This window comes from Melopsittacus undulatus, chromosome 6, assembly GCF_012275295.1.
Source record: "Melopsittacus undulatus isolate bMelUnd1 chromosome 6, bMelUnd1.mat.Z, whole genome shotgun sequence".
NCBI classification, from domain to species: Eukaryota; Metazoa; Chordata; class Aves; order Psittaciformes; family Psittaculidae; genus Melopsittacus; species Melopsittacus undulatus.
In genome coordinates, this window is record NC_047532.1 from 84,979,459 (window position 1) to 85,006,612 (window position 27,154).

The following is a 27,154-nucleotide window of genomic DNA, read 5'->3' on the forward strand; positions in this document are numbered from 1 at the left end:
GAAGCCAACAGCCCTATTCCTTTCCCCAGCCACCGATGAACGTTTCAGTATCTCACTGACACAGTTTAGGATGGGAAAAAATCCCAGTCACATCAGATAAGGAATTCTCTTTTCAAGGGCCATGAACCAACAGGACTTATCAGGGTTCTTTCTGCCTGGACACAAACATCCCACCTTCCTGCTGCTCCCTGCAGTGCTGGAGCTGAGGTACTAAATTTAACATCATTTTTTTCTTCTTTTAAGAAATTATACATCATTTTTTGCCTTGACAGCACAAAATCCCTTCAGCATGTACAGATGCCTGATGACCTGTCATAATACAGAGGGCATCAGCTCTCCATTTCAGAGACTATCAGCACATTCGATGTTGGAGCCTGGGATTACAGGGGCTATGAAAGTGACCACTGGCTGACCAGAGCCTCAGCTATTCCTAAAGTATTTCTGAAGGATAAAGTGAGAGATTTGGACTATATCAGAGCAAGTCAGGATCCCCACTCCAAGCCTAAGCTTTTCAATTTCCTTTTAAAGCTTACGTATATGGTTTATCGACAACTTTGCAGATTTCTTTCCACTGTTAAGCAAACAACGTTGGAAACACAGGACCTTTTTGTAGTCAACTGCCATAGGAAATACCACTTCACAGGGGCACACAAATGTGCAGAATCCTTGAGACTAGTTCCCATTTTTGCAGTGTGTAAACACAGCCATTACTAAACAGAAATGTCACCAGCACTGAATGTATTTTAGAAGGATAACACACCCAGAGCATCAGAAGCAGCAGGAGAAAAAGTGATGTGCTGGCTGGAACAGGGGCCCAGGAGCCAGAACACTGTTTCCACTGTACCTTCCCCTGCAACACAGAGTCAGGAGCACAACACCCATCCAGATAAAACAATTTGCCTATTCAGCAGCTTGCTTTTCATGGGCTGCTTCACCCTTGCAGGCTCCCCCCGTGCCTCCCGCCTTCCCAGTCGCCAGCTGAAGACTTGAGAAAGAAAAGGAGAAAGGAGTTGCTCAGACAAAGGCCTGATTCTCTGCACAGAGCAGGGCACACACACCAGAAACACAGTCACGGTGGGATGGGCACAGTGCTGGCAACTTACTCTGCTGGTAGTTGTAGGGCTTTGGTGCTTGTAGGACTCTGCTCCCCAGGCTCTGCTTCAGGTTTTGGGACCAGCTGATAATGAGAAAGGAGGGAGCTGGAACTCCAGCACCCTCAGCACCAGCCAACACTGCTAGATAGGTATTAGATCTCTGCACCTTCTCCCAAAGGCTACACAGGGCAAGTTCTTCACAAAGGTGTCCCTGCCTGTTGCCAACGAAAATCTTAACATCTTCCAGAATTTTGGGTAGCTGTTTTTTTTTTTCCCCTTGTGAAAGTGTTTTTTAATGATTTATATTTATATTTAATGATTTCTATTTCTATAAATCTAAATCATTAAAAATGGGTTTTAACATAAACATGTTTATATATATAAAAAAACAGAGATACTTTTGTAGTGTATGAATGTAAATTACCAGTTCATATTGCAGAGGTGACTCAACAGCATTTAGGTGCCAACATGTAGCTACTTCTGGATGGAGCAGGATGTGATTCAGCAGCTGCAGGCAAGTTGCAGTGTATCCCTTGACTCTTCTAGACTAGTTTTTTCTTAATAAATTAAACTAAAATTCAGTTTAATAATTCTTACTTTGGCCTTTTTCTATTACAGTCACTATTGATCTAATGTAATACACATCCCTTACCTTTCTCCTCCACTATTCAGAAGCCCTATAACAAGTCTTAGCATTGCCATACATTAGCAGCAAACAGATCCTGCACTCAGCATCACACCAGTCTTAGCCTCTGAAAAGCTTTCTTCCCCAGAGTAAAGAAACTTCACCCAAAATGCAGCCCCCACCACAGCTGTATTACACCAACAGCTGGAAGCAGCTTTTCTATGCCTCTCTCCTGTTATGACCACCTCTGGCTGGTCGACTCTGCTCTATGGGCAGAGCTTGGAAGAACACCATCACCTTCCACCCTCATACGTGGGCTGCTGGAGAGGAGCAGAGATAAGGCAACTGCGAAACATAGGTGAAACAAAGGGAAGCAAACTACCTGAGCGCTCTCAGAAGATCTAACAGGCAGGATTTATTAGTTTTAATATTAAAATATTAATAAAATCTACCCTGATCATAAACTCGGGGGCTTTGAGTCGCTGGAGAAAGAGGCATGGATGTTTTCTGAGTGTAATTTTGGAGTTGAGACACCCAGAATAAGAGGCAATATTAAAATCATCAGTCAAAGCAACCCTGTCTCAAACATACAAACCTCTTCTCACATCTATAAAAGCAAATCTTATTCTCATACTGCCTTCATGCCAAACCCAACAAAGGGAACAAGCATGCTCTTTGCCACACACTTTGCCAAGGGACTGCAGAACTGCCTCCACAAGGTTAATCCTTGTCTGAATGTAGTTCCCTGTACTGAAGATTTTGCACTACTTCCAGGGATTATATGGAATTTGGTGACAGGGAAGGTCTGGACCAGGACTTTGCATTAAGTATCACGCTTATCAGAAGGTGTTTTGGCTCCCACTTCAGAAAACAGCAAGACATCTACTTCAACCTTACCTGCCCAAGAAATCTGCATCAGATTAAAGTGTGAATTTCTATATGTTTCTATATGTTTTCTATATGTTTCTATAATTTTTCTAAAGCATAATAATGGCCTCATAGATTTCACTTGCATTGGCTCCTAATGAAGGTAAATAAAAAGGAGTGGGTTTACCCAGCCTGCTTAAACCCCAGCATACACCAGCTGATAACAGTGTAACTGCCTTGTTAGGCAAGACCTGCATCCCTCCGATCTAAACCCTGTCCTGAACATAAACAGTTTACCTTTCAGAAGTGTTAAATAAACTCAGCTCTGCCATGCAAGTTACCTTCAAGTAAGGTAAAAGCAAAACACAATAGAAATGAACTGCATAAAGAATGCTTAGCACTCTAAAGGCACTTTGAGGAAAAAAGGGTAAAAGACATAAATTAATCAGAGCATGATCACTTCAGAATTTGCTAGTTCAAAACAAATGATCAGCTTTTCTTTGCACAATGAAATACCTTCTAATGCTTTGCAAGAAACACAAGCAGGCCCAAGGAAATGCAGTGAGAAGCTGAAAATTGTTCAACTCTGAAACCATCGTAAAGCAAAGGGGAAAACTCCTAAGGAAAGCCGAGAATAAGGTTTCTTAATCTCGCACTGAAGGGTTGTAAATGTGCAAGCTCAACACGTCACAACCCCTTTTGAGTAAATAAAGGTTTAAAATGCTCTTTCTTTAGCGTGACTGAATTCCTTTCCAATGTGACCTCAACATGCCATTCCTCTATCTTTATCTGCCAGCACAGCAGAGCTGTTGACCTTTCACCGATGAGCTGCGCAATCAATAGGCAGCCGACAAACTGTCTCAACAGAAATGCTCCACAGACAAGTTTCCCCTCACTCGGTGTTGTCAAGCTCTTCTGTTCCTGCACTTCTCCTCAGGCCCTTGGCTGTGCGTCAGTGAGACTTAAACAACACAGGGCTCAGAAATACCTTTTCTTGGGCATTTCCTATCCAAACATATTAAACCTGTAAGCGGTTGTGCTGTTGTTTGCAGTCCCACGAACTGCTTTCATGTTACGTGTAGGATCGACAAGATCTCTACCTCAGGCTAAGCACTTCGCGTTGACTTCCAAGGACAGAATCCAAACTCACGTAGCTCAAATATGCACAAACTGTTGGAGAGTAAGAAAGCAAGTGCAGAAAATAAGAACTCTGATTAAAGACTTGCCTAAACACCAGCTGTCAAAGTCTCATCCTAAAGAACTTCAATAAGCAAACAAATAACACAGGCAATCACAGATGCTTGGCATAAGAAAATAAACTAAGGCAGGTCAGAAAACACTGGTGTTATTATGGGTGTCTTTCAGGTGACTTCCACTGCTATAAAATCTGTTGTACTGTTACACAACATAAAAAAGGATCTAATGCAGTGTTTCTATAAGATGTTAAAAAGCACTGGATGAATTTCTGACTGAAACAGATGTGTATTTTAAAGGTGTTACATATGGGAACCAGTAAAGAGCTTCAGTGTATTTTACTGGGGTACAGAAAGAGAACAATCATTCCCTGCAGTGCTTACAGCAAACATACCAAAGCACTGGCCAAGATCTGAGAAGCCAAAAGAATGAAAACTATTAGAGACCAGCCATAAGCAGAAACGAAACTAATTACTCCATGGGCCCTTTATCAAATTGAGTGAATGCAAAGGTAAAGCAGAGGTGCAAGTACTGAAAAGGAACTTAAGATTATTAAACCTGAAAGAATAACAGCTTAAAGAGCTTATTCCCATGACAATGAGAATGCTTAACAAAGATGGAGTTTCTCTCTCTATATATACACACACACACACATACATATTAACTTCTCTTAGAGTATATACTTTTTATATATATAAAAGCTAAGGAACACTTGCGGTGGCTCTTATTTAATGTTAGTAATATTTGCTGATGCAGGGTAGCTGCAATTTCAATACCCAGTAAGCCTGCTAAAAACTGTTCACAGCACTACCTTTTCATATACCCCACATACTCTGGGAGACTGATTTACTGTTTCTCATCCCACCATTAATTGTTAGGATTATTACAACCGTGTTTTGAATTGATCTGCTGCCTTAATAATGTAAATGAGGTATGTCAGCATAACATGACATTCTTTTATAGGGATTTTTTTCAGCCTTTGGAACTTGAAAGTTTGTTCATTGTGCTTTTTTTAGGGCCCATTAATGATAAAGATCAGCTCTTTAAAGGCAGTGGCAGCAGAATTTTAGTAAAAGTGATCAAGTGATTAACCTGCTCATTACAGACGTGTTTGCATTATGTGCACAGCAGAGCTGAATGCATGTAGCAGCTCTGACTTATTTGTTTATTCTTAATATGACTAAGCATGGTTCAAATATCAGTATTTAACTGACTGAACTGATAGATCAATACACTATTCCACTGAACTTAAACTTCAAGCAGACAAGAGCTATCAAAGCCTTTGATTAAAAAACCCTTTCTCATTTGAGTCCAGTACTCCACATTGGGTCTCACAAGAGTGGAATAGAGGGGTTGAATCCCCTCTCTGGACTGGCTGGTCACAATCCCAGGCTTTCTGGGCTGCAAGTGCACACTGCCAGCTCATGGTGAGCTTCTCATTGACCAACATCCCCAGGTTCTTCTCATCAGGCCTGCTCTTAATCCATTCTCTGCCTAGCCTGTGGTGGTGCTTGGGATTGCCCCGACTCAGGTGCAGTACCTTGCATTTAGCTTTGCTGAACTTCATGGGGTATGCATGGGTCACCTCTCCAGCCTGTCAAAGGCCCTCCAGATCCCATCCCTCCCCTCCAACATTGTTGACTCCATCACAGCTTGGTGTCATCAGCAGATTCACTCGATCCCATTGTCCATGTCCATGACAAAGGTTCTGAACAGCACCAGTCCCAGCACCAACCCCTGAGGAATGTCACTCATCACTGGTCTCCACTTGCCCATTGAGCTGATGGCCACAACTCTTTCTCAGTGTGAAAGTCAAACCTCCTGTTTGGGACTGCATAAATAAACTGGCACAGATTTCCAGCCATGGGTGTCTGCAGCCCAGGACCAGTAAATACAGCTTCCAGAAAAGCCTGGCATCCCTCTTGTCTGGTTTGGAAGTGCAGGACACAGGCATCAAGGCAGGATGCTGGGTCAGGAAAGGAAGTGGTGTGACTCTTCCAGACGAGACAGAGATGCAACCAGGAGTCCTTGGCTACCAGCCACAGTCCTCTCCTGACTCACACTGTGCCTGAAGCCACATCACCCCACCATGCTGCATGGTCACAGTGCTCTGATGAGGGGGACGAGCTGTGACTAATACAGGTAGAAGAAAAAGAAAGCCTATTGCCTCCAATAACGTGCAGAAAGCCCTTGAAATCCCAAGCACTCTCCAGGTCAAAGCTATGCAGAAATATTGGAGCTGTGCTTGGGCCTTTGAGTTTTTCTGTTTGGTTGGGTTTCATTTTCTTTCTTTTTTGTTTTTTCTTTTCATCTGGATGGAATGAATTGAAAGTGCTGCTTAAGAAGAAAATAAGGATGCAAAACTGAGGAAGAGTTGTAAGTAGGTGTATTAATAAACAGGCTCCTAATTTATTATCTTTGATGGTATTCGGTACTATTTTAAATAGTCTCAAAAGAATCACAAACATACAGCAGGTCATATCTAAAATCCCTGATGAAGCAATTTAATGCTAAATTAAAGCTGAATCTAGGTAAGCCCAACTCTTGGGATCCTGGGTATTTTCAAGCACTAGAATAGAATCAACACTACCCAAGAACACTGTGTGTTTCTCAGATTTTTAAATATTTATTTCCTAAATTAAATAGAGCAGGTTTAGCTGGTTCTTACAGCTTAGCAGGAAACAATTTCATTTCCAAGCCAATTGTATATTGACAGTTGGCAACAATGGGCTTACTTTATAAAAAGAGAATGGGAAAATAGTTGTGCATTTCTGAAATGCTTCCAGACAATTTCCTTGGAGAACACAGTCAGGGGAAAGTATACAAACAAGCATTAAACATGAATGTGATTTAATAAATATTCACTCAGCTATATGGTGTGATAAATAGGTAATAAGAATGTAATACAGGCATTTAGCTTTCAGCTTCCAAAGGAGCTGGAAGCTAAAACAATAATACTTTCATTAGACTCTCCTGCCTGGCATCAAGAGCCAATTCCACCTATTAATATGGATTTCTATTACCTGCCTTGTGAATACTGTTAACCCATTTATCAAGCAAGAAGCCATAACTTTGTCACTCATTACAAGCAGAAGGGAAGCAAGATTGCTAAACCATGTAACATTAGAGCATCAGATTAAATCATTTGACCTAGAAGATAAAAACATTCCACTTGCGTTTAAAATGGACAAAAACCCCAAACCCAGCCCTGCTCATGGGGCCTTTGGCAGGATCAAATCTTTCCTTGCTGTGTCGGAAGAAGAAATAAACTAAAGAAAAATCACTGTCTGCAGTCTAATTGTGAACTCAGCGCATGTGTAATTAAACATGCCTCATTGGGTCCCTTGGTATGTCAATAGTGGGTAGGAGGAGGTTGACTGAAGTTAAACGACTCAAGACTTAGCGAACATTTGCCCCTTTTGGTGTCCTCTAAGCAAAGCATCATTGAACAGAACAACCTCTGCCAGATATGAGGCGCTCACAATGAAGTGCTTATTGCTCAGATTAAAGGGGTGCCCAAAACACACCAGGCCCTGTCTTAAGTGCAGAGGGAGGCGCTGGGGTAGGTCCTTTCTTGGCTCCTGATTTACACCAAGAGCAAATGTGCCCTCCGAGTATAAGCTGCCCTCCTGCTCCCTGCTCCCCTGGCAGCTGGGGAGATGAATGGAGGGACTATGGCACTATGACACGCACGCATCTATTCATCATGTGTTTGTTGCTAAACACACTAAATTCCCACAGCGCCCAAGTCTCCTTGCCCTCACACTGGGTTCTCAGCTGCAGGAAGCTGCACTCAGCAGCTAATGGGTCCAAATGAGCATTAGCTGCTCCCTCATTATCTCACTGCTCCACCACTCATCTTCTGCTAGGGTATTAGGACCATAAAATCCTTCTTGATGGTCACACTTGATCAGGTTATAAAACATGTCTACTTCCATGCCTATGATAAAAGCTTCACAATATGCACCTTAGCTGCTTCCCCTGGAGCAATGACCCAGGAGTACTTGTGTTCCTCCCACTCTATGCGTCTCAACTACAGATGCCAAAAATACTTAAGACCTCAATCCACAAAAGAGAGACAGGATCTGGTAAAACAGGAGGATGTGAGCAACGTCTCTGAAGTCATAATACTTCAAATGTTCTGGTCTCCAATCAGTGGGGTCATTGAAGATTCGTGATTCTTCAACTAGAATATCCCAGCTTTCCTTGCCTCATTCTCCACTGCTGTCACTCACACCTGACTTCAACAGCTTACGGATGGTTCACCCTATCCCCCGCTATAACAATGTGTTTCTTTGGGTCAGATTTCCATTCCCTGTCACAGCAGAAAGCTTCCTGCCTCACACATACCAGGGGACCCTCCAAAACACCTACTGAGGAAAAGATATTTCTCTATTCCTTCTCTGAAACCTTGCAGTGATCAGTAAGTTAGGAGTTACTCAGACGCCATTGAGCAATCAGGCTGCTCATTATATTTCCCAATTAAATTATTACCATGAGTAATTCTCAGTGCAGTACTACAGGTTAGCCAATCGTACACCCTTTCCAAAGGACTGGAAGAAGTACTGCAGCTTTGTGAAACACACTTTGAATTCCCTTCGTACTCTCAGGTAGTCATTTTACCCTGTATTTTCCCTCTTTGCACACTGCAAGTTCATCCATATCTATTTCTTCTCAGTGGTCCTTTAATCCTTTTCTGTTTGTGCTGCAGCTCAGCACAAGGACGGGTGTGTTTCTATAAGCCATGTGCTCAGAAGGCTTTATCAATATGCATGGTGCAAGGAAGAAACATATTTCTACTGAAGAAGAATCAGAAGCTGGGGTCAGGCATTTTATGTTTTAGCCAGATTTTGATAAGACATATTAGGAATTCATAGGGCTTTTATCATTTTCAACAGCAAGAGGATTAGACCCTACGCTTACAAGAGCAAGAACATCAATTGTTAAAAGAAATATGTGCCACACTGAAATACGGTAAAGCACCTGAAAGACATAACGCACTGTCTGATAAAAACACTATAAGCACTTTCACATTCAACCCAGTGATGACTTGCCGAGTCAGTGCTTCATTTGTCTGGCAGAGCCAAAATTACAATGGCTTCTGTTCTAATGCTCTAAAATGCAACAAAAGTGCAGAGGGAAGCCATGATTTAAACCATGGCCTCACACAACAGCAGGGGTTCAAACTATGGATAATATAGTGATGCTTAGGCCACAGGGCAGAAAGAAACAGTAAGAATCTTTTGTTGGATTCAGAAATGTTACCCAGCAAGCTTGCAATATTGATGAAAAGACTCAAGTCTTGATTTAAAAAAGAAAATAGCTATTTTTTTCCCCTCAGATTCAAGGAAAAGTAAAGATATTGACTCAGTAACAATCTCCCTCCTGTCTGAAGAAAGATCCCCAAACCAAAAAGCAGCTCAAATTCATCCTTCTTTCCCCTCAAATATTCAGATGGCTGCAAATGTGTTACAAACCAAATGACTTTTTGTGCAGAACTTCTAAACCCCTTGACTTTTAATAAGGTTGTGCATCATTTGATTTTAATTACAGATTTTTTTATCCCTTAAATTTGACTAAAAATGATGTGATTTACAAAGCAAACAAGCCAGTTAAACAAAGCTAATTAAATTCACCAGAGACAGCCTTGCTTTTCCCCTCAGTGAGTGTTTATTTCAGCTCCCAGTGCTCTGATAGCTCCTGACAGCTTGCTGGGACACAAGAAGAAAGTAGGTCATGGTAAGCTGGAATCAGCAACAGAGGATCCCATTAGACAGGCTTGTAGGGTAATAGGGAGATCGAGGAAGTGTGTGATGTAGTGACAGTGTTAGAGACACATAACAAACAGCCTGAGGACAGCCTCCAGCAGAACCAGTACATTTATCTTCCCTGTGTTATAATGACCCCTCATACAGCTTATCCAGTTTGTGATTCCTCATACAAGAGGTGCTGTATAAACCTAATGACAAAACTGCATTCACAGTTTGTGAGCTGATGCTGAGCCAGAGGCAGCACTGTCAGAGGCTCTGCTCCTATGGAGCCTCGGCCCTTGGGGCACAGTGCCCGCCAGCTGCCTGTCACATAGGCAGAATACAGCCCCTTGCTCCAGCTGGGAATGCAGCAAGGAATCTCTCTGCTCACAGACATCAAAGGAGAATAAGACTGGTTTCTCCTAACCAGCTTCTACAACATTATACTGATGATTATGGTTGCGGTGCCTACACTGGGTCTGAAAACATCAAGCGTCCCATAGCAATAAAAGCCGTCGTGGCATCAAGGGAGCACGGCACAGTCATGTTATGGGGGCACAGACAACACCTGCTTCTTACTGAGCTCTTGTCTGGGCCTCCCAGGGAACCCCAGCCCAGGTTCCTACATGCCATCTGAACTGGCAGGAGGCTTTGGATATGTCTTCTCATACCACAGCCTTTGGGAGTAGCCACAAGCAGACAAGGTAGGTTGAATGACCTGTGGTTGCTGCTGGTTTTCCTAGCTGGGATCATGGTGCAATGAAGAAACATCAGGGTAACCAGGGAGTAGAACAAAACTAAAAACACCAGAGTGATCAGAGTTTAATATAAAACGCTTTATGTTTCTAGCTTATTTAATGTCAAGTGTATTTTACTGGATATGCATAAAAACCCGTGCAGTTGCTAATACAACTGTTCCCTCCAGAAGAAAAGGGTAAGAGTATTTTTTCTTGAAGTACCTTAGCAATAAGGGCAGAAAGCAGTGTCATAAACTCTGCAGTGTAATATTAAGTCATAAGCAAGAGGAAAAGCAGAGTTTTAACTCTCCCTGTTCTCATGACTATTGCTGCACCATTAGAAGTTCAAAGTCCCCACCACCATCTCCAGCAGCACTGGACATACTCCAAACATTTCAATTACGACAGCCGATTTCTCAGACTTACACACACAGAGAGAGCTTCTCCTCAACTCCAAACTGCACAGCTTATGTTAGAAAGTGCGAGTATGTGCAAGCTCAGAAAATAGGTACATTTGACAGGAACCATTTAAATCGCCACAGGCATAAACAAACACAACTGGAGAACGTTGTTTTATTTTGTTCAGAGCTCGATACGTTCACTTTGGTTGGAGATGTCTCCAGTATCCACACTTTACTGTGCCCAACTGACTCGGTTTCAGAAATGATAGAGACCAGAATGATAAAAAGGGAGTTTCATTTTTGTAACCCCAGCTTCATTTTCATGTTTATTCAGAGTGAATCAGGTTCATCATTTATCCCCTTGTTTTTAGTTACAACCTTTCCACAACACAATTCACCTCCTGAGCTGGCAGTGCTTCCTTCTCCTCAGGGGTCACACTATGTGCCCACTTGCACCCACCCATTCTACAACACAACACATCCCTTTCCTGCAATTTTTACTCCATCAGACAGTTCCACTAGGTTCTCAGAGGTCCATCCCCATGATGTCTGCTTGCTCCAACCCTGAGCATCCAGGTAAAATCTCTACCCAGCCAAACGTCCTAAAGGAAAACATGCGTGTCCTAATGAAAATATGCATTAAGATAAAAGCATTAAAATAAAGGAAGACAATGAGAATGATCAGAGCAGCACTGCCTGCAAGGAAGTAAGGAAGCTTTTAACAGCACTAAAATTGATTTGTACACATATTTGATAAAAATCAATACAATTAGCAAGTAACTGAATACCAGAAAGGAAAATTGATTGCTCGAGGGCCCAGAGGACTCAGGGCAATCAGTCCATTCTTCTAGCTCCTCCACTCTTAATAAAAATTTACTTTTTCATAATCCTGCCTGAACTCTTTGCCCATTAATAATGCCACTAAATAGCTCTTCTTTTAGCAGTATTATTGCAGACCTGCTCAAATTACATTTCGAGGCAGTTTCAAGTGGCGTGTCCTGACTATTTTGCTGTCTGCAGCACAAACCTCCGGCAACAGTGTAAAAGAATACTGGCTAATGAACGGGAGCAGAGAAACACTTGAGAAGAGCTTATAAAATTAAGTACCAAAGTTTAAATAAACGGATTACCATAGAATTGATTTGCTACATCAATTTAGTCATCTTTTGCTGATACATCATTCCTTGCTCAAAGGAGAAGAGCCACCGTTTCGTAACAACTAATTACACATTTTGAACCATGGCCTTACAAGGAAAGCAGGGCTGCATTGCTCTGCTCTCCTGTCTCCCTTCTCTCGCCAAGTGATTCTTCACTGCAGTGTAAAAATTGTTACTCCGCATGAAACAGGAGACTGAATTTATAGTCAAATCTAGACTAAATGAAGTGGCTTCTAAGGCCACTATCTCTGAGCAGATTCCAGTTTCAGGCAAGGGCATCTTCTCTTCCTTCATTACAGTGGGATTGAAGGAATTACTGTACAATTGCTCTTCCCCATAGAGAGGGAAGGGAGTTCCTGGCTTGGCCAGCACGAGTCCCCCAGTTGAGGATTCCTGTTCCAGACACCCCACTGTACAAACTGATAGAGAGTGCACACAATTTGTACGCATCTACAAAGGAGATTTTTTTCTCTTTCAAAAGGTCAGATGCTTCTCAGATAAGGATTTCCTCAGATCTTAAGCTCTGTCCACTGGCTCATCTTGGTAAGAAGTTCTTTAAACCAAAACCTACTTTTGGGCCCCCAATGACTTCTCTGCAGTCTACAGCTCAGGGTGACACAGCCTTTGCTGTTAGCCAGGGCCTTGATTCAGCATGCACTTGAGCATACACTCTGCAAGTAGCCCTATCCAAGCCAAAGGTGAACAAATAATTTCTCTGTATTAACAAGCCCACTTTAAAATTTAATAATACAGTTTAAGCACTTTCTGGTGCATCTCCAAAGGAACATCTCCAATAAGTCAGTGACTTGAGTTAAATCATGCATGCAACTCAACAGAATCAATCCAGCAGAAACTCTTTACTCCACACAATCTCAACACATACTTATGTCTCTAAGAGACCAATCCAGCCAGACCAGTGACTAAGCTGAGTCATTATACTAATCTAAGAAAAGGTCCATATATATTGCAACTCAGCAGTCTCTGGTGATGCCTCCAATAAGGGTGGCTGAGAGACTGTAGTGCCAAGGAAGGAGCACTGCAAATCACTCTACAAGGCAGAGTGCATCTTACAGGTGTAGCTGCAATATCTGCTCAGTTGCCTCATCAGGTTCTTATGATGCTCTTACTCAAAAGTTTGTCCTGCTGCTTCATCTCACAAGGAAGAATCAGTCTGGACGTAGAAACAGAAACCAGAAATTACACAGTTTAAGCACTAGCCTTCTTTGTAAACTACTTTAATCTCTGCATCAGTTCTTCTGCCTTTATTACTAAAGCAGAGGCAGTAAAACTTACTTCACCTAACTTGTACAGCTTTTGTGAAGATGGAATGCTTGTTCTATGTAAAGCACTTAGAAGATGAAAGGCATTGAGTAAATATTAATCATAGACACCACACCTACCAACAGGATCTCCAGTACAGTGATTTGGATGCGTGCTTGAAAAGTCTTCCTTGGTGTAATTCAGGAACTATGCTTTCCTGGAGTAGTAGAGCTGTATTAGAGCTAATCAAGAACTCCCATGATAATCGGCCTGTTATCCTTCATAAGATCATAAGAAGGATGATGCTTCCATTTCAAAAGACAGCAAAGTGCCGCAGAATGAATTACATTAAACAGGCTGAAGCCCATTTACAACATGGTCATGGAGGAAACCATAGGAGTTCTTCCACTGACATTCATCTTGGAGCATACACACTTGTAAATCAGTTCCTATTCAATAAAGAAATGTCAAGTGACTCATTCTCTCTGCATCTGAAAAGCTTTCAGAGAGAGCCAAAGAACCTTTTACTTTCCTGTCTGCCTTTATAAACACTGAACTACATCTCCTTACTTCAGAGAAGCTACAATGCTTCAGAGCCAGCTGTAAAACAGAACATTACCATCTTAAGCTGACAGAATCCGAGGCCACCTTAACATCCCAAATTCCTGTTGAAGGAGATTTGGGAATCTGGTTCATTAGCAGCTCAGCTGATCTTCTGAACCAGCTTCCCAGGCACAGCAAGGTGCATTGATCTCACACAGACAGGCCTGTGAGGCTGGCACGAGGAAGGCTGGTGACACTGCTCTGGGCACCATGTGGGTTGAGTGCCAGATTATTTACTTAATGTATTAAGCAACTTCTGCAGCTCAAACTTAGCTCATGCAAGCAGCAGGTTAGCCAGGTGAAAGTGGTCTTCAATGTTCCTGCCTGAACCAGTGAATTTACACAAGGACAGCAGCAAGGACATACCATGACTTCTGTCCCTGTGTAAGCACCAGCTCAAAGCCAACCAGTATGTACCACAGCTGCACACTGGACAGCTTCAGTCAGCTGCTCAGTAGCGGGACTGCTCCAGCACTGTACTCACCCAAAGCCCTTCCAACAGAATAAACCAAACCAATACATGATCACAAGGCAAGCCAAGATGTGCAGCCACAGCTCTGCCTGCCTCTAAAGAAGTGACACAGGGTTACCTCCCAGGAGCTTCTCTTCACTGCTAAGGTAATCCAATGTCTCCAGCAGAGCCACCACAACAATGCATAAAAGCAAGGGTAGAAGGAAAAAGGAGTCATAAAGTTGAAGAAAACAATGGAGATAAAGAAAAGCAGTGTCTGCAAGTCAGTGTAGAAGGAGCACAGGAGTTCGCATACAAGAAACCCTGAGTGGAAACAATAGGAGAAGCTGGACCTGTGGACCAGACACATGAGAGATCCCAGCTTGTAAAGGGCCTGGACCTGACCAGGTTCTTCAGCTCTCCCTTCAGTCCCAGCCCATCCCTGCTCGCTCTCCCCTACCATTGCCTCCTCGTACTTTGGACCTCTTCACCTCTACACCCCAAGGTCTCTGGCTGTCCATCAGTGGCTGGGGCAGCCCCAGCCCATGTAGCTGGGCCAGGAGCACCTGCGGTGCTGGTCCATCTCCTCATTGGGATCCAGCAGGATGCATCAACAAACAAATTACGGTGCAGACACAGCTCTGCTCCAAAAGGAAATGACCATTGGATGCTATTGCTTAACCTTTCTTAATAATGAACATGTATTTCTTGAAAATATATGCCACCTAATTCCCTCGGCATTGCAAACATGTACAACAGGAGGGTAATTTAAATTAATCAAGCCCTAAGCTCTATGTGAAGTTTAACAGTTGGCCTCACCGTGTTTTGTGTAGCAGATGGCAAAGTACCCAAATGGCATTTTCTGCTGTCCTCATACAAAGACCTGTACCTGTTTCTGTTCTGGGTGTGAACGCCAACAAAGGGACGTTCACTGGACTAGCTGAAGGCTGCAATATGGGTGACCACTTTAAATCCTGAAATAATAGAAGTGCAATTACCAACAGAGATGCTCCAAAGGGAGGACTCATGGGCAGATGGAATTGGTCATTTACTCATTAGTTCACCATTACTGCCATTCTTAGGTGTGATAAAATTAAAGCTACAGACTGGCATAAGACTCCCAGTAAAGTAACCCGTCCTTATCTGCAAGCGCCAGCATCCACACAGGCGAGTAGTAGAGGTTTTCTTACACAACAGCATTGTTGCTGTAGCTCACAATATTTCTATTCACTCCATCCTTACAAATGACTCCAGACTGTACAGAGCCTGGCACGTGGGCATCAGAAACCAGTCTGAGTGGATAATTTGGGTTTATAATTGCCTCTGTGGACAGTCACTCAAATGCTCTATTTCTGGCTAGATTTTGGGGGCTGGGACAGAGGGAGAGAAGAGCTGGCAAGGGGAAAACCAGCATTTGTAGATGTGTAAAGCCAGAGTATTTTAAAGAAAGGGCAATTAAGACTGCCTAACTAAGTTTTTCCTAAGCAAGGGGGTGAGCAATGAACAGCTCAGCCTGCAACACGTGAGATCTTCATAATCTGTAACCAACAGAAGATACACATTTCTCCTTTGAAACACAGAGCACACCCCCCAGCATCCAATTAATGACAGTGTGTACAGTGAACATACACTAATTGACTGGTCCAATAGTCACGCCTGCCCCCAAGCTTTTCTGGAAGGAGCATTTCTGCAGCAGCACCGTGCAGAAATGCTTCATTTTATTAACTTGTTTGGCTTTGATTGCTGGATTGGTTCCCCATTCCCAAGGCACTTAGATTTATTCTTTTAGCTTAACACTACAAAGTAATCAAATCACTCAGTTACAAGTGACAGACTGTAGGAGACCTGAAGGGGAGGGGAGAGTGGCATCAGAAGAAACATCTACATTTTCTCTTGCATCCTTCACACTTGCCGTAATCTTTACATTTGACTCATCTCTATCTCTGGAATTCAAGAATATTGAACTTGAACTGACATGGGAAGTTATTTGAAGATGTGGGACTTTCACTAGAAATTAAGGCTGATCTCCCTTCTGGGATCAGGGACCAAGATTCACTTCTCATAAAGACTGAAAAGCCCGAACGCACTCTCCTTCTGCTTCAAGTCAAACATAAGCGTTGCTGCAACCAAGAAAACATCCTTGCAGCACTATGTAAAGTTCAAACCAACCAATCCATAAATAAGAAGAGGGGATGAGATGGAGGATTCAAAGATGCCTTTGTGCCCTTTCATCAAATGTATAGGATGGGTAAGAACAGGAAGACAAAGGAGATGGCTCAGAGAGTCAAGATTAATATGGAAATTGAGAAACGGGCATGCCTTTGAGTGGGTTTTGACTGTGCCTCTTCAGTACAATTTATTTTCAGCTTTATGCAGTATAGTGCTACAAAATGCTTAGCACACAACCCTTCGTGTGGAAGACAAAGAGATTTGTTTTTATTTAGACAAATTCCAATGTCCTTGTCTAATGTTAACCCAATGCAAAATTAGAAAGAAATCAGAGCTTGCATGGTCCTGTGTGCTTAAAAATGATTTGAATGACCCACTGCTTAAAGTATAGAAGGGATCCTCTGTTATTAAGATCCAAACATCTTCCTCTTCAGACTGTGCTCAAACTGGCATGGTAAAGCTTGAAGAAAACCCCCCAACATGTTTCTTTAATCAGAAAAACAACAAAACAAAACTTCATGAAGCCTGTGATCAAATAACCTTGCAAAGTTTGGACTTACTACACCAACAATGTCAGGACTTACTACACCAACAATGTCAGGACTTACTACACCAACAATGTCAGGCATTTCAGTGCAGTAGCATCAAAACTAGGTATTTACTGCTTAGTAGTTAGTAACCCTTGGAAAAGGGAGGAACAAAAATTCCTTTTTAATGAGTCACCATTTGGCAGTCAGAGATCAAAACCTTTCGCCTGTATTTCTGACTGCAAGACTGTATGTACTTGGGTGCTTCTCAGTCTGTGTGACTGTATTTAAGTCAATGCAGTTAATTAAGCAAATAAGTAAGCTAAAGGAACAGGAAAAGCGAAGTCCTTACAAGTACCTGTCAGCCTCATCTCCTGGGTTACTGAAATATCAGGTGAATTCAGGAATTACTTTCATATATAAATCTGGAATTGTTAAAATCCTAGTAAGATTTAAAGTAATTAGTCAAAGCAAAATGAAACTATATTCGGTGTCTATTCTGATAACCACAGGGAATGAATGTCACATAATTATTGTTAAAGTAATGAAAATGTTTACATACTAAATGTTACATACTAATGTATGGGGAAAAGCTTCTCATGTGTGAGTGGAACTGTGTATGACAAATGTATTTGTAAAAATACTTACATTTGCCCAAAACTTACCCTATGAAGACCTGTGATGGAGAATGAAAGGCTAAAATACACACCTGAGAGTAGATGCTATTTTTGGTTTTAAATATTTTCTTTTTCCCTATATCAAATGCTGAAGTTTCAGCAAAAAGGAAGATAACTGATGTGATGGCAGGGGAAAGGCAAAACAAAAAGAAATCCACCCATGTTGGCATTACAGCCAAAGCAGAGAAATAAACCCATCATTCACACTGAGGGTGTCTTAGAGTAAGACATACCTGACTTCATTTTGAATGTAATTTCCAACTACATCAAAGTTCCTAAAGAGCTCAGCTAGTAGCAAGCACTTATGATTTACAGAATATTTAGCTGTTTAAGGATGCTCAGTGTGAAGATTAAGGTAAACCCACATTATTCCTGTTTCACTATTTACTCCAAAAATTGCTTCCACCTCTGGAGGCCTGTGGGGCTACAGATATTCAAACCCTCTGCAAAAATACCTTGACAGCTTTGAAATAAGAGTAGACATTATTCAGGTTTGGCTTCTACCTTAGGAAATGCCCAAACTGTTGTATGAAAACTCATAGTCACAAAGATTAGAGCATAGACTTTGCGCTCAATCCACATACTATCATACAGCCATCCCATGTAACTACCCATCAGGAAAAGCATCTCTATACCTTACTGTCAGCTTACTGAGCTATCCAGTCTCTTACATCAGTTGATCTTAATTTATGTTCAATGTACTTGTAGATTGGAAGTAATTAGAGTAAATAATTACAGTAACTGGTTACAATTTGGGAATTGAGAGAACTGAAGGAAGAATTCAGAGGTATAACCTGATCTACTACCATAAAGAGAATCAATCTCCTTCCATTAGTCTTTTTGGCAATCCTGTATCATCACTGTCACAAGCGATGACACACTAATTCTCCTTTTGAGAAAGGGACTGTGGGATTTGACTTTGTAACTGTGTCCTATCTGACCTTGGAGAATCTTCAGGGGAAGCTTCCCATTAAATGCAGTTTCAGTTTTCACTGAAGGAGAATTACTGAGTTGGGCCCATGTTTGAATGCATGACACAAAAATACACAACCAACCTTCTGTTTCCATTAGAAATAAATTGTCAGAACACAACCAACAATTTTGCAGGTCCAACCCTGTGCGAGAAACTACATTTCCAAAGTCCTTCCAACAAGCTTGCTCAGAGGTCATGGACATGGGGCAGAATGAAGAGACAGTGACTGCAAATTCCTTATAAACAACAGTTCTTTTAGCTATATCTACTTAACCTGGAGATAAGCTGCATTTCCCAATCCAAACCTTCCCAAAGGGGAAAAAACCCTTTGTTGTAAATATTACAGAGCACAACTGGGAAAGAAGAAAGTCATCCTGTTTCATAACAGGAACAGCCTTCCTTCGAGACTACACGCTGCTCTCAATGCAACACAAACTGCGGCATTGTCGATGTCAGTGTGAGCAGGCAGAAGAGGACATATGGTCTTTTGTACCGCTTCCAAAATGCTGCACGTTGAAAAGAGAAGAAATGAAATACAAAATCATTATCTGGGCTGGAAGAAACCCAAGCCACTGTAAATGTTTGTTTATTACAGTTTGGAAGACCTTTTTAGGAAAACCAACAAACTACTCTTAGCCATGTAATCCTAAAACCAAGTGGTGGAGGGGAATCAAGCAGAAACTAGGCATTATTTTGGGGAGCCAAGAATTATTTTGGGTAAACTTGCTGCCACCCTTATTTGAGCATTTCTCTGTAACTGGATATCATTTCTGATACTGTGACTATGACTAACGATTTAACAACACTATTTACACTAGTACTGTTGTATCATTAGAAACAAGATTATGTACTTTAATTCTAATGCCAGCACAATTATTTTAACACCAAGTGTGTCAGATTTGACTCTATACCCCCTAAATTGATTTCAGAGTAGTGGTTAAATAAAATGACATACTTCTTTGTGCTTTTGTTATAACACACTCATGTGCAGCAAACTGTGAAGAAAATGTAGTAATTAGAGGTTAAATTAATCCCTGACAGACAGGCAGCTTAGTAAAGCTGGGTCCTCTTCAGAAAACGTAGCATGGAGCTTGCCAGGCTTTCAGAATTAGGCACAAAGAACAGGCGAGATTGGCAAGTCCCTCTCCAGTGCAATCCAACCAAGAGAAATGCTGAGAAGTTGGAGTAAGTCTTTGAGCAGCCACTACTACCAGGCAGATCTTGTGACAAATGTGATTTACAGCTCCCAGCAATTGTTGCTCCAGCCGCTCTAACTGCCTGATCAGGACCAGCCACTTGAAATTAAGGACAGTCTTTTGCACAGCAGAACAGGCTTCTAACCACCATATAATCAACCTCGAGACATTAATAAAGGCAAACAATGGCATTATATTTCACAACATAACTAGAAAGTTACCTTGCTGCTTCTGATTTTAATGCAGGTAATGGATTTCATTGCCCACAACAGAGTAAATGTGCTGTGCTACTCTGAAAACAATAACTAGCTATGTCTTGGGTAGGTGTAACTCCTGAACTTGCTTGGAGTTCTGAGGCACTTAATCCCAGGAAAAAGAAACTTCCACTGAAATGCAAAGGAAAACCAACACAAGACAGAAGAGGCAGCAAATCATGCTGATGATACCCCATTAAGTAATTCTTTGTTGTGCATGTCAACAGAAATAAATGTTTTTCTCTGATGTCTCTAACTGTGGCCTGACAGAAGTAGCTGGTTTTTAAACCTGTGCATGCACACCCTGCTATCAGAAGGGGAGCAACTGGAGGGTGCCTGCTCTGTGCTGTGCAGAAAGCACCCTGACTTCCCCCCACTGATGAATTGTGGCACAGAATCCACTGACTCAAACCACATCCATCCCACTTGACTTACACCTTATGTCCAAAGGTGGAAGGTACAAAAAACTGGCTTCCCCCCAGGCTACCCCTGATGCTACTCAATAGATTGCCTTGGGTGAAACAATAACATAGTTAATACCCTTGCCTGCAGAGGAGATCTATATCGTGTCTGCGATACTCTGACCCCCAGCTGTCCCTGCCTGAACGGGACCATGCAAGCAGCACCGGTGGTTGGATCACCAGGTAAATACAAAGGGGAAAAGAAAAGGAAAAGCCTGTATTACAACTATAACAAAGCAGGGGGCTTGCAGAGATTGCAGATCAGTGTGGGAGTGCATTAACATCACTGGTATTTCTATACCACCCAGATCCTCAATTATTAACAAATCAGGACACGTCTGATGGGTACTTATGTAACACTTCTTTATCAATAAAACTGCCAAGTTCCTTGCAATGAAAAGCAGAGCAGATTTCAACACGTCATAATGTGACACCTCACTTTGGACAGGGAACAACAACAAATTCTGGTCTCCCCTCCTCAGCCCAGCCCATTCCCAAAGCAGCTGCGGTCAGTCCACAGCACTTCTGGAAGCCTGTGGGCCACCCAAGCCTCCTGTAAGCTGGAGCCCTTTAATCAGGTAAGCACAGATCAACGGCTCACTGTAGCAATGAGATGTGAAGGGCCATTCCAAATCCTGTATCCCCCTGCACCTTCCCATACCAGGGCCCCACTGGCACTTCACTGGCCCCACACAAACAGCCACTGGGCACAGGCTCCCTGGGCATAGCCTGTGTCACTGGCTGGGCTGCAATAGGAAGGAAACCCACAACTCTTTTCCCTGCTCTACCCTTTGGGCACAACAGAAAAGGACTGCTGGGTGTTGGTAGGAGAAAGGCTGGTATCCTCTCCTACCACCCAGTCTAACAAACACCATTCAGCTCACCCAAGATGCACACCAAAGTCAACAGCTCTGAAAACAGCTCCTGCAACTTTCCAAGTAAATGCTGCACAAAATAAGTATTTTCCCCTTGAAGGCAAATAATGACTTAGCAATACGTTTTCTTCCACTTAAAACTGGGAAATCATTATCAGTGAGGAGGCTTCCCAAGAGGAATAAAGACTCTCCATAGCTCATTTACATTTGCTAGCTATCCTCTGACTGCATCCTGCTCTGGTAGCACAACTGGTGACTTGGAAAAAGATGGAGTTGTATCCCCTGAGCCATGAGCCCCGCTTATGCTGTCACCCTGAGCTATACCTTCATTTTGAAGAGAACAAACAGGCTGGTCCACAGCAACTGCAGTGAAAAATATACACCAAAAGACAAACCCATAAAGTGAAACCTTTGACAAAGACTCCAGTTTTCTGTGTGAAGCACTAGCAGTAATAGTAAAGAACACAGGAAGGAGACAAAGCAAGCACAGACTGTCTTGCAAAGTTTCCTTTCAGCAGCTGGCAGATCTGAAATGGGCTACAGCAAGTTAAAACTGTGATATTGATCACTGCCTATTCCACAGGGTCAGGGTCTGGGTTTTGTTTTGTTGTTTGATTGTTCTTTTCCTAATAAACCAGCATTGTTCTTTAGCTATTTTCACTTCAAAACAATACTCCAGAATCTTCCAATATCCGATCCAATCTGAAACACCACTAATGAGGTTGTTACTAAATGCCTAAACAGTTTCTTCATGCATTTGATAAGCAATTGCCTTTTTGAGTGAGCCCTTTTTACACAGGTGCACAAACCAAAACTGACTGTGAGTACACAACAGCATTGTGTGCATTAGGCATCTTACACCAATGCTCTAAAGTTCCCCTTCAAAATCCCTGGCAAAGGAGGAAGTTTTGCATAATTTTAGCACTCAACATCTGAAAAAATTAGAACAGTCCCAACTGTTCTTTGAGATGTATAAAAGAACAGTTGAAAAACTTACAGTTGACTGGTGCTACCTAGGTTACCCGTCAATGCCATTGAAACTGGTATATTATTAAGAGAGGTGTATGACGGGAATTGGTTTATTGTGCTGATCCATAGTAACCAACTCCTGTTCGTCCATCATTTATCTCTCTCACCAGCGACATATGGGTTTGTCTATTCACACTCTCAGCATTCTCTCTGCTCCAACAAACAGTCAGCTTTTTCTGCTGGGATAAGGAGATTTTTTAGTTACATCCATTATGTTCGTATCAACATTTATGGCAAGAAGATAATTGCCAAAGAGCTCAGGGGGATAAAAGCTCCCCTTTTATAACACAACCCCCCTTAAAAAATCAATACTGATATAAACCAGTCCAGCGGATCGCCTTGGTGTGTCTGCTTCCTTCAGCTCAAAATACTTCTTTTTTAACATAGCAAGTCAAACTGGAACACCAGGTAGAATAAAAAAGCTTCAGAGGAGTTACCCTCCTGCTCTTCCCATAGAGGAAAAACAGCAGTGTGCAACATTACTTGTTCCTTAAAGAAGTGAGTGGCAAATGTATCAGATATAAAGAGGGCTCCTTGAAGAGGTGCCAGCATCATTTAAACTGATTTAGCTATCTTTATTTGGAGACCATACCTATCTCTCATGAACTGGAACTTACAGTCACCTTCACCTGAATGCTGAAAACTGCTGACGTTCGGAAGCAGCCAGCACAAGGGAACAATGAAAACCCGGGATCCTGGCTCTTTCCTATTTAAGGAGCTCAGACAATCTGCTACTACTCCATTCCCCGGTTTGGATAAGTCCCTTTGTCACAGCTTCTGCAAGATTTACTTCACTTTCCCATGGCTATGTACTCATAAAAGTTATTTTAAGGAGACTTTCATCGGAACAGCAAGTAACATAGAACATTTATTGATTAAATGACTGGGAACCAGTGAGCTGCACTCTACTTAACCTACAGGACAACTCAGGGATTTTACTCACTGTTGCCCTTGTGTTACCTTCTGCCTTCCTAACTTTTTCCTCTCTCATGAAGCCAGTTCCTAGGTCGAACCTAGTCCTACACTTGCCTCCAGGCAGGTTAGGGACGATTTAAGTCAGCCTGACACCTTGAATCATGAACTCCTGCCAAATCTTCCTGTAGGTTCAGGAAGCAGCTAGCACAACAGCTCCCTAATCCAACTTTAAATCTCTGAATGCTGCCACATTGTAACAAGGATAGTAAAAAACAAACCAAAAACCCCCAACAAACAAACAAAAAAACTCAAACCCAAACCAAACACCGTATTTATAAAATACCCCTACATGTGTAACAGGAAACAACGAAAAAGAGCTTAAAAGTCTCTTGCAATTACTATTCACCCCAAACCATTTAGCTTTAAAACAACCCCCCAAACCTTAGCTTTAAAACAAATCCAAGAGACTCTGCGTCTTCAAACAACTTAGTTACAAGGGACTAAAAGTGAAGCCCTGTCAATATTTGCTTTTCTGATTCCGAAGAATTAGTTAAAAGGATCAAAATCAAGAGATTGAAAACTTCAAGTTAAAAAGATACTAAAACCCTCTGAAAGTAAAAAACTCAATTCAATTGGAGCTGCTCAATTCTAAACATTAAACAGCTTTTCCCTCACTCAAGAGAAGCTGCTAACTGCCTGTTACCTGTCTCGCAATATACACTATTTGCTTTTTATCCCTGAGCAACAGCCTATTTCCTGGTTGAGTTTAAAAACTCAGTGACGTTCCAATTTCAACCCACACATGTGTGTCACTGTCAACGTCAGTGGCAGGAAAACATTAGAAGTCACCCCTTGCTAATGCTTTCCTAACATGGAATTTCCGCGTATCTCGCTCCCCCAGCCCACCGCCTCCCTGCAGCTCGGAGCATCCTTCCCAAACTGCCTCCCCCCTCCTTCCAAACATATGGCAAGGAGCGGGGACTGAAAATGGTCAGTGCCAAACCCATGTCGCTGTGTTTTAGGTGCTGGCGTGTCCCTCCTCTGCTCCTGCCGCCTGTAGCGGGTGGAGCGCGGCCGCAGCCCCCGCCGCACGGTGAATACGCTCCGACGGGCACCGGGCTTGGGGTACCGTTCAAAGCAAGGACACGCTCAACAGAGGGATGCCCACATGAGTGTGGGGGGGGGTTGGCAAACCGCTGCCGGGTCCCGCAGGTTCAAGGCCATTCCGGCTCCATCTCCTCTCCCCCAGAAACACCATATGGCCCATCCCGCACATCGGCAGGTTTGTTTCCCCATCAACTCCGCCCGGAGGGGAGCTCCGGGACCCCTCCAACCCCCGGGTATTCGTCATGACGTGGGATTACAGAGCCAGGCAGGGAAACACTCGCGTTATATAACCGGGAGCAGCTCGCTCCTCCCGGCGCTCCACACCCCGACCGAACACACAGCAAGCCCGAGCCGGGGCGGCCGCACGGCGGCAGCTAGGGGTGGAAGTGGGGGGGTGGAAGTGGGGGGGCGGTGCCTCCGCCCCCAACGCGACGATGGGGCCAGACGCAGTTTAACGTCCCCAGTGGCGGTCGGGGGAGGGACCAAGCGGTTCCCCCCCCTCTCGGGGCCGGAGGCGGTGGTGAGCTCCGTGCGGAGAGGCTCCGTGCAAGCGGCAGGTCCCCGATAGCTCCTCCGCTTCCGAAGGGACGAGGTGACCACGCGTCCGCGCACGGCTCCGCGGCGCCTCCCGGCCCCGCCGCCTCCCCCCGTCGGGAGCACCGCGGAAAACAAAGCGGCCTTTTAATTTATTGTTCTGCCGGGGGGGGCGGTGTGAAAGGAAACCGAAGCTTTGGTTGCTTCCAAGAAGCTGTCGTTCCCCCCGGGATCCCTTCGAGTCACCCTGGTGACAACCCCCTGCCAGCCCAACCCGAACAAAAGCCGCGGTGCCCCTTGGCCGAGCAACAGGCCGGGGCAGGCGGCGGCGCAGGGCTCGCCTCTTGAGCGGGGTTCTGAAAGGAGACGCAGGACCGAGTCAACGAGCGCCTTGTTTACCCGACAATCGCTCTAAGCCCCGATCTTAATCACAGGATGAGAAACCAAAACAGTTTAAACCGTGAGTCAGCACGCGTTTTATTTCACACACACGCGCGGTCGCGGGGAGAGCAGCAAAACGCACCGCGTTCGTTCCGTCCCCTGCCTCTGAAGCCGCGCTCGGCACCGGCACTGGGAGGCTCACGCCGGGCTCCGCTCGCCCTTCGGGAACAACCCAAGGCTCCTCCGGGGCTCGGCGGAGCCTTTTGTTCCACATTCTGCCTCTACAACACGCGCTTCACACTCCCCGAATAACCCGGCAGGGAGTTACTAAATAAACCATCACGATACGGACCAACACCAGCCCCTCTGCGTGTGACACCTTCCCGGCGGAGTCCCCTTACGACGCTGGGTTTGTCCTTCCCTCCCTGTTTAATGGGAGTTTAAAGGACCCCCGCCCCGGATTGAGCCAGCCTGCCCGCCCGACAACGCGCACATACGGACCCATGGGCCAGCAGAGCCCCGGTCCCACCGGCCGAGACCAGCAGCATCCGCCCCGCACGTCGCCATACGAGCAATGACACAGACCCTCGGAGCGTCCCCCCCGCAGCCCACACCGCACATCACCCCACGAACCCCGTCCCCCTCCAGGGCTGCCCCCAACCCTCCCTAGAAAGGAGGGGGGATCCTCACCCCATGGCCGCGTCCCCCCCGAGCCCTCCGCAGCCCCGCACGGCCGCGGCCGATGCCCCGAACCGGGTCTCCAAACTTTACTCGCCCGGCGGAGAGCGCCTGGGCGAGCGACTCCTCCGAGTGCTTCAGTCCTTTTAAATCAACTCCTACTCTTCCAGACCGTATCAATTGCAAATGCTACTTACTGGAATATGAGGCTCCATGCGTGGTGCTTCTACCCGCTGGGAAACCAGCAGCATCTTGGACTGGGAATCAACCGGCTTTTAGATCCACTTTGGCTGTATTAAGCAAAACCCAGCACCGCGAAGGACTCTCCGGCTGTTTTCTCCTTTTAGGTTTCAGACAAGTTCATCCTGGCGTTGCAGTTTGCTAATGATTCACTGTCTGTCTCAATCTGCTCACTACATTTCCATCAACCCACAGCTTCCTCACTTAGAAGGTGGAGTTTGTGGGGTTTAAGTTACTGATAGGCATATCTAAGTGCTGTGTCACTCAAAGAGGAGGAGACACACACTCACACTCACACACACATACACACACACGACCGGCTCCGAGCTTAAAGGGGAAGTAACACGTTCTTCAGAAGCTGGAAACCTCACAGACCCAATGATCTTACTTTTTTCCTTCTGTTCAAGAAGGTGAAAACCACGCAGCCCGTGGACAGTATTTAGCATGCAAACAGCAGCTTGGCGTGTTTAGCACCTTCTTTGCAGAGCTTCATGTTCATTTACTCCAAAGTAGAGTATACCCCAAAAAGACAGGCAGTCAATGGGTAATATATATCTTTTTCTTCCAAGTTGAAGTGTACAAATCACCGCAAAGAGAGCCCAAGACATGAAAAGGTTTAAGTTACATGTTAAAAGTGTAGTTTCCTGTCTCTTTATGACATTACAATACAATACTTTTAACACTCATAAAAGGGTTAAAATCCTCTCGCACAGGTGAACCCAGGTTACTGAGAAGGAAACAGCAGAGTTGTTTCATTCTCACCTTTTGGGCTATGTACCTGTAGTTTTGAAGACAGATACAACTTTGAAGGAGACCTCCCATAAAACCACACACTTCTCATATGACTATAAACATGCTTGCTACAATCTCTGAATATGAATTTTGACAGACCATCAATCAAAAGCTCAGAACCTGTTCCAACCTCCCCTTGGGTGTGCAGAAAGGATGGGGAACAGGAAGCTGCAGGCAGCTAGGAGAGCACACCAGGGCCAGAAACAA

The 27,154-nt window shown here is 43.9% G+C and overlaps 1 protein-coding gene across 1 annotated transcript in view; it reads right to left on the bottom strand.

Annotated features, from left to right (window-relative positions):
• MAMLD1 (mastermind like domain containing 1) overlaps positions 1-26,519 on the bottom strand; it is a 79,545-nt gene extending 53,026 nt beyond the window's left edge. Inside the window, exon 1 of the mRNA XM_031048259.2 lies at positions 26,113-26,519. Within this exon, the coding sequence (XP_030904119.2) occupies positions 26,113-26,166 (54 nt within the window). The 5' untranslated portion in view covers positions 26,167-26,519. The remainder of the gene's footprint in view (positions 1-26,112) is intronic.
• Positions 26,520-27,154: the final 635 nt, after the last annotated feature.